Source organism: Parasteatoda tepidariorum, chromosome 5 (assembly GCF_982258835.1).
Source record: "Parasteatoda tepidariorum strain Cologne lab strain chromosome 5, Ptep-v5.0, whole genome shotgun sequence".
Taxonomy (NCBI): Eukaryota; Metazoa; Arthropoda; class Arachnida; order Araneae; family Theridiidae; genus Parasteatoda; species Parasteatoda tepidariorum.
This window is the reverse complement of record NC_141759.1, coordinates 90,192,720-90,201,557: the sequence shown is the minus strand read 5'-3', so window position 1 is coordinate 90,201,557 and position 8,838 is coordinate 90,192,720. Positions and strand designations below refer to the sequence as shown.

General features: G+C 29.0%; 1 protein-coding gene across 3 annotated transcripts in view; it reads right to left on the bottom strand.

The window, feature by feature from the left end:
• Positions 1–2,758: 2,758 nt before the first annotated feature.
• The window catches only part of Stoml2 (stomatin like 2), a 30,170-nt gene continuing 24,090 nt past the window's right edge, over positions 2,759–8,838 (bottom strand). For all 3 annotated transcript variants that reach the window (XM_043040235.3, XM_071184811.2, XM_071184810.2), the window contains exons 9-12: positions 7,940–8,038; positions 4,274–4,353; positions 4,053–4,181; positions 2,759–3,031 (exon numbers count right to left, since the gene is read on the bottom strand). In XM_043040235.3, coding sequence (XP_042896169.1) covers positions 2,840–3,031; positions 4,053–4,181; positions 4,274–4,353; positions 7,940–8,038 — 500 coding nt within the window. In that variant the 3' untranslated portion in view covers positions 2,759–2,839. The remainder of the gene's footprint in view (positions 3,032–4,052; positions 4,182–4,273; positions 4,354–7,939; positions 8,039–8,838) is intronic.

Genomic DNA, 8,838 nt, shown 5'->3' with positions numbered 1-8,838 from the left:
AAGCCCTTAAATGTGCCTTTTTTATTGGGTGTTTTTAAAAAGTGCTTACTTTTCCCTTTTCAAAAATGAGATTTTTTTTTCTTCTTTAGCCACATATAATGCTACATCCTGGTTTTCACATTGTTCCATTCAACGTTTTCACAATTCATTCTACCACAATCTATTTCGGCTTCCCGTCGGTCCATAGAGTATGAAAGCGGCAATCATTTTACATGTTTGATGAAATACTTGCGGGTCAGCATGCACGTATACTAAACTGGGTTCTGTGAGATTCTTGCACTCTCATGTGCAACTCTGCTGCATTTTGCAAGATATTATCAATTTCAGGCTTCATTTTCCACCCTCTGAAATCAAACCGAAAAATCTCTTTATCCTCTTATGGTGGCTAATACAATCAAGAAAAAGAGTTCTTTATCAGAAACTAGATATTTTATCACGATCATGTAAAATCTTTAAAAACTATTTTGCATTTTGTTAATGTATATAGTGCTTCAAAATATTCCTTTAGTGCTTAAAAGGTGCTTATTTTTTGTTGAAAGATTTGGCTAAGCACCCTGTTTAAGGGATTAAGAATATCAGAATTAAATAAAATTCTATAAGAGGTCATTAAATGTTTCTGAAACTTTTACAACCAAACATAAAATTGCTTTACATCAGATCATGTTTATTAAAAATATATTCATAATATATGCTGTCCAGATATTAAGTTATCGAACTGTAAAGATTTCAAGACTCGTATATTTTTCTCAGGACTTGTAATTTTCCAAGTAGCCTTACCGCAGGCCAAACCAAGATAACTGTTACAATTAAAGAAGGGGGGGAAACAATATTAATCCAAAGAAAAGGAGTTGACTACTACAGACTTGATAAAAGACTCAAATGTATGATTACCTAGATAATATCAAAATTGTCTCAACAAATACAAAATCATAATTCTTGACATGTTTCGAGAAAAAAATTTTATTACATGAAGCAGGCTTGCTTCATAAATTTTGGATAATCAAGATTTTACTAGTTTTTAGAAATTAACATTGAATAACTTAATCAGCAGTAGGCATTCTTTTTATTAATTCCTTTATTTAGGATCAAATTGACACTTTACAAATTTCGTTACCCATGGTTTAAAAAAAAACTAGCATAAATTAAGCATTAATGTGAGGGATAGTCATAAGTAGAGAACAGGCCTGAAAATTTAAATTTTCAGTTAGTAGGCAGTGGCTAGTTAACCCTAAGTAGCTACTTCAAACCTAATTAGTCAGTGGCCGATATTGATACGTCCTTTTAATTTAACAGTTACTCTTTGCAAACTTTTTTTTTTTTTTGCTTTGCTTAAATTATAATTTTAAAAATAATCTGCGGCCATGGAAAGTTAATTTAACAATAAAAATAATGTAAATATGTGGCAAAATTTAATTAAAACATACCGACTTTATAAAACTCTGTTTAAAAATATTTGGAGGAGGGGCAAAATACATTAGATGTATATGTTACCGGCAAAGTATGAAAAACCGGAATTCTATAGAATGCCTAGGCATTGTATAGCATGAAACGTCGGCATTTTATACAATGCCTAGGCATTGTATATAATGCCGGATGTTTTTGAGCAAGGTATGAAATATGAGAAATATTACATACTTTCTCTAAGCATTGTATACAGTACCTAGGCATTCTATAGAATGACAAATGCTATTTAAGCAAAATATAAAAAAACGTCCTGATGAGGTTATTATGTAAATGATGTGCATTTCTCAAAAAAATGTTATTCTGAAAAAATAATGAGAGTGCCATTAAGAAAAATTTATTCAAAATGCATAAAGAAAAATGAACAAAACATAATTTATGCCTTTCTTATTAAGGGAAATAAAATTTTCATATAAAAAATAAGAAATTAACCAACTTGTTGCAACATGGCAGGCTTGAATGACATTTTGACGAATCAGAGATGTATTTTATACTTTGCCGGTTTCTCATTTGGCATTCTATAGAATGCCCGTGAAATTAAATCGTTTCATACATTGCTGGCTAGTTTTAGGCATTATATACAATGCCTAAGCATTCTATAGAAAGCAGGATTTCAAACTTTGCCTTTAACATATACATTACAACTTTGAAATATGTAAATTTTTGAAAAAACTCTCCTTCCACATGAATCTTTCCATCACAAATTGATGGATTTTAAAGGATCAAAATTTTGAATGGAGACATTAACATTTGACAGTTAACAAATTAATGAAAATGGGACAATAGACATTTTAATGAAAATTCTGTATTCCGATCTTTTTTCATTCATGTACTTTTATCTTTGAACAATTATTTATAAATAATTTTAATTAATTATAATTGATTTTAATTAATTATAATAAACTTTAATTAATTATAATTAATTTTTAATCAATCTTTTAACAATTTTATTTAAGTCCCCACTGTTTTATGTTGACTCGCCACATGACAAATGGTTATTTTCAGGCCTAGGAAGGAGTATGCTAGTTTCAGTCATGATTTTGAAGCAGACCAGATAATTTAAGGTTTGGAAGTTAAATGAATTAAAACAGTGCTTAAAACATTCCGGTAATTTAAAATATAATTTAGACAATATAAAAGCAAAAGATATTGTATTTACATTCACACACAAAAAAATAATTTATTATACACCCACATAAAATTGAGCAAAGTAAGAGATAAAGTTCCAGGTGGGGCATGAGTTTTTCGGAGAAACAGAAATCACTTGAAATTATCAGAAAAGTAAATATTACTCCGATGCAATATTTAAATATTTAATCTAAAAAAATTTAAATAATTAAAAACAAATATTTAATACAAATTTGGTACAACAGGCAATTTACAATTTATTATTTTCTGGATCACTTTGTTCAGCTACAGGCAGATCACTTTTAGGTGGGGCTTTGACTTTAGCTAAAATGTCTTCCTCGTCACTAACATATTCTTCCCAATTTTTCTGTTCTTCATTTGACTCCTGCAACTCCAAATGTTCACTATTTTTTGGAGAAATATTCTTATAGATAGCCATAGCCTAAAGAAAAATTATTAAAAGTCAACCACTTAAACAATAGAAAATCTTAGTTTTATGCAGCTGTATTAAAATAATTGAGCTAGTCTTATCACGCTGGACTTAAAAATGTCATAACAGTGTTAGGTTGGAAATTACACAACATCCAACCCTGGCCAAGCACCTTGCTCGGTTTTTAGGGTTATATCTTTTAAAAGCCTTAGTAAAAATGCCCCTTGAACAGCGCCTGTGCTGGTACCCTACTTTGCACACTACAACCAATCAAAGAGCTTTCAGCTCTGATAGGTTTAACATAAACCTTGTTGCATTTACACGCTGGTTGTTTAGTCAGCTGCCAGGAACCCTAGCTCTCTATTAGTGGAATGAATGAAGATTTTACTGACTGAAACAAGTCACTGGGAGATTTGTTGCACGAATATGAAAATTGTTTTGATAGAAGGCTAGATTTACTGCAAAATGCATAAAATTCTGAAAACAGTTTAGTCCTGAGTTGCAAATTCCACAGATTTATCTGCAGCAATTATACTTTAATTAATGAATATGAATTGTATTTAATCCATTTGGATTTGGTTCGGTATTTCAAAAATTAGAATTTTTCAAATTTAATATACTGCAACGTAACGAGAAAATTTAAAGAAATGGAGCTCCCTGCAGCATTTATTAAAAATTGTCTTGAGTTATGGTTAGATAACTTGTTCTAGTTTAGCCCAATCGATGATATGTTTTTTTCTCTTCTGATTTTTTAAAGTGACAGTTAATTTGTTTTTTTTTTTTTCCTCTTAAAAATTTGTGTATTATGTGTTGAAATAAATTTTTAAAATAAATAAATTTGGTATTTTCTGCTCTTAATACCATATAGCTGAAAAATATTTTATGAATGAATGCTTATTACACAATTGGAAAAAAAAAATACAAATTCAGAATCTTACATGAGAAAATCTAGCTTAATTATTTTTATATCAAGTTGAAGAAAAAAGTTTTATCAAGTGTTCAGTAATTTTCTTAGATAATTTTTATAACTTACTTGTGCTACCATAGAAGACATGTCATTTGTATTTGATGGCAAAATTAGTGTGGTACCAGTTTTTGCAAGTTTACTAAAAGCAGTAACATACTGCTCAGCTATGAGTAAAGAAGCAGCATTATTTCCCTTCTAAAAAATAATGGAAAAGAAAAATTTGGGCTATGAGAACATTAAATTTATTTATCAATCACAATTTTAAATTTATAGAAATAGAACAATACCTTTTTCAATAAGGAATCTGCAACCATTTTCAAAGATCTAGCTCGAGCATCAGCTTTAGCCAATATAGCAGATGCCTCACCTACAAATAATTCATTATCTATTGTTAGTTTATATACCACACACACACAGAGGTTTTTTTATATATATATATATATATATATATATATATCAGGGCTCGAAAAAAACTCAGAAATTTTACCCGTCCTCCTTTGAAACTAACCCGTTGCTTCTAAATAAATAAAAATATTATTTTCTCTTATTTATTACAAACATTTATATAAATTGCACAACGAATTAGTAGTTACTAGAATTACAAATACTAGGATTACATTAAACAGTTACAAAAGAAATACTAGGTTACTAATAGTAAAACCTAGTATTTCTATTATGAAATAATTTATTTCATTGATGAAATAATTTAAATAACTAAGGTTAAGTTATCTGTCAATTATCATGTCAATTTATCCGATGGTACTGCGTTTTTTAAATGAATCAAATATGATGTTTGTCAGTTACACAATCAAGGCAATGATTTACAGAGGTTTCTGCACAGAAATCTGAAAGAGGTTTTCTATTTAGGTAGATGTTCATAAATGCGTTTAACGCTTCTTGTTTAAGACCAGTAAGTAATGTGTTTTTTTGTAAGTTCATTGCTGAAAAGCCCCCTTCAACCGCTGCAGTACTCCCAGACAGAGAAAACATCAATTCCACCATGCGCAGTATGTTGCTGTATTTCGAGATTAGAGGGTCATTTTAGAAGTGAGGCGCTAGACTCTTGTAAGATTACAAATATTGAAAATGTATCACGAACATTAACGGGAAAATGGCCATCCGTGCGGACACTGGATTTGAGAAATTTGTAGTCCGCGGGGAATTTCTGACCGCCGAGGACGGGCGGTTTTTCGAGCCCTGATATATATATATATATATATATATATATATATATATATATATATATATATATATATATATATATATATATATATATATATATATATTACAGTTTATACATGTATCACAGATATGTCACTGTGATCTTATTTTATTTTATAACCATCGTTGAGCAGCTGACTCTATTTTGTGTTTACGACTTTTAACAGTGTAGCCTTGGAATTTCATAACCCAATCCAGAAGACAATGGTACTCCAGGATCAAGTATCGGGAGAAATTTTGCCTTTGTGTAGGACTTTTTGACGGAACTAGCCCGCCTTTGAGTTGCATGGAGAGGAAAACCTCACACAGTTAGCCTAATGGCAAGGAGACTCTAACCCATGATCCGCTAACCACTGAGAATATTTTATGTCAGCACTGTGGTTGGTGCAAGCTGGATGCGGAATTCATGTCGACCAGCCATCGTCAGCCAGTTCATCTCATTGGAAGGTGAAGACTCTATCCCCTGAGCCATCACGGCTCGTCACTATCATTGAGAAACGTCATCTTAGTGTTACGTAGCTTCAAGCCTACCCAACCTCAAATCAATAGGCAATAGCTTGTCTGATAAGAAAAACAAGCCAGGGCACAAAACTGACATCATTAACACTATATAGCCATTGTTCTCAATATTTTGGAGGCACAGTTTTTATCATAACAACTGGATGTTGCAAAAGAATTTTACTATATACAATAGACACCTCAATCACTAACATTTTCAGAATTAGAGGTATATTGGGATGTCAGAATCATTTAATAATCATGAAAACCTACCTAATCAGGTAATGTACTTTGGACAGACACAAATAGAAAAATTAATTTCTGTACTTAACAAACAAAACAAGACATAAGGGTTTTTTTGTGCTTAAATAATTTTCACACTATTTAATAGTTTTTCGTAGTCAAAAAATTTTGCCGTTTGCAACATTGGGGATTTTTTAAATCTTAGTTTTGATGAATAAGTTGTTTATCTATAAAAAATTCATTCTGAACAAATATAGTAATGCGATGAAAAAAAGATAAGTGTCAAAATATTATCCTCAGTAACTTGTCTCCAATATGTGATTTTTTTTTTTTTTAATGTCTACATTTTAAAGTTTTTATTAACATAAACCATAAAATCTAGCTCAATAGAAATGATATTCTTATTTAAAAACGGACTGACTTAAGAAAAAAAAATCATGCTTGCAAATGAGGTTACTACAATATTAAAATGGCTGATTATGAGTTAATATAAAAATTTTGCACTCAAAAATCATATGAACAACAAAAATAAAGTTTTTGCCATGTTTTTTTATATCTAAACAATTGTTTCTCTGTGTTTAAACAAGAATTTTTTTTTTTTTTTTTTGTCAATTTGAAGTGTTGTACATAAATTTTAAAAGTAAAAAGATATAAAAAAGAGAAATTGTATGATTTATTTTCTTATACTTTGTCAATTGGTTGAAATTTAATTTGGATGTTTAAAGTTCATTTATTATATCTTTTATTAATGAATATATAAGTAAAAACACAAAAAAGTGGCTCAAAGTTGATGATATATTTTCTAAAGAAATAACCCATGGCGTAGGTCACATGCTCATGTTTCCTTTAATAATTCCCTTTAATATATCATACAAATAAAAAAAATGTTTCATGAAGCTTCAATTTTAAATTTAATTAATTCAGAAACAAGATAGAAAATTTTCAAAAATATATATAATTTTATAGATTAAAGAAGTTTTTGGAACAAAAGAAACAAAAAAAGTGTTTCGTCCTCTTTAAAAATTGGGTTTCTGAGATGTCCATGGGATAATAACAAAACTACATGCAGAACTGCTGAAAATATTTAGCTATCACAATAAAGCTATCATAAAGTATGATACAGTTTTAATGCTTTATGAAGTTTTTATGTAGTTCAAGATGCTAATTGATCATAAAAAAGTTCTTCAAATTAGAATTAGGCATACCTGTCAACATTTGGGAAATAAAATAACGGATATTTTACTAGCGACATTTTTTAAGCTACGAGTAAAGATTTGATACATCGTATACAATCATGTAAATTGGAAGCACTTACATTATAAAATTGGAATAAATCTGAATCTTAAAAAGATTTTTTTAAAACCATTATGTATAATACTTAAACTATAAACACTTAACATACTGCAGTACTGGCAATAGCACTATCTGTTGAGGAATTAGAGAAGTATTTTTGCCAATAGCTGATATTTTATCCCCAAATACTTTTTTTAAATTTTTTCGACAAATACGGAGAAATTTCAGAATATACAAGTAAACAGGAGATAGTCGTAAAATACAGGAGTCTTTGTTAAAATACAGGAGACTTGGCTGGTAATATCACTGGATTATAAAATCAGTAAATTAAAAAATGTAGCACATGTTTAATTAAAATGCCAAATGTAGATTCAGTAGAAATAAAATATAAATGCAGTAATCAATTTAGCTTTTAGTGTATTTGTACAGTTTAACTATGAATTTGTTATCTACATGGAATCTAAATTTTTCAAAATATTCAGGTTTACGAAATCAGCCACTTTATAAAATCAAATGTTTTCAAAACTGATGTGATTGAACAAGTGGCGGATAATGTTTTTCGACAAATCCACAATAATAAAAAGAGAGAGAGAACTTGTGGATCAAAGGTAAATTTTTCAAAAGGCTAGGGCCCACCCAGGGATATCGTATCACTGACGAAGAAGAAATTAAAAGGTAATATCAGCCTACTAACTTACCCTGAGCTTTATTGATTTTTTCTGTTTTTTCAGCTTCAGAGGATAAAATCCTGGATCTTTTTTTACCCTCTGCTACATTGATATCAGCTTCCCTGATTCCTATGCATAAATAAAATATTATTAGATTTTTTTATTTAATAATCATCAACACAAAATACGAACAAAGGTTTACACATTTTCAAAAAATTATGAACACGAACAGATATGCATTCAATTCTATTAAATACCCTTTCTCTGTATTTTAACATACATTAAAAAGGAATTGAAGTAAAAACAAAAGCAGGCAACAAACAAGCAAAAATGCAAATAAAATAAAAAAGTTAAAATAAATACAATGAAAATAAATGAAAATTTAAAAATTAAATCTAATTTTTTTTCCTGCTGCCTAACATTTTTAATACTATGTGCTATCCTAAAAATTAACTTCTTTGAGCTATCTTACAAATTTGCAATCTACAGAGAAAAGAAACACAAATCTAAAGAATTGATGTCAATATAAGCTAAAAATAAATGAAAATTTAAAAATTATATCTAATTTTCTTTTCCTGCCGCCTAACATTTTTAGTTTTCATTTATTTTCACTGTATTTATCTTGAATACAATGAAAATAAATGAAAATTTAAAAATCAAATCTAATTTTTTTTCCTGACACTTAACATTTTTAATACTATGTGCTATCCTAAAAATTAACTTCTATGTGCTATCTTAAAATTTTGCAATCTACAGAGAAAAGAAACACAAATCTAAAGAATTGATGTCAATATAAGCTGAAAATAAATGAAAATTTAAAAATTAAATCTAATTATTTTTCCTGCCGCCTAACATTTTTAATACTATGTGCTATCCTAAAAATTAACTTCTATGTGCTATCTTAAAAATTTGGAATCTACAGAGAAAAG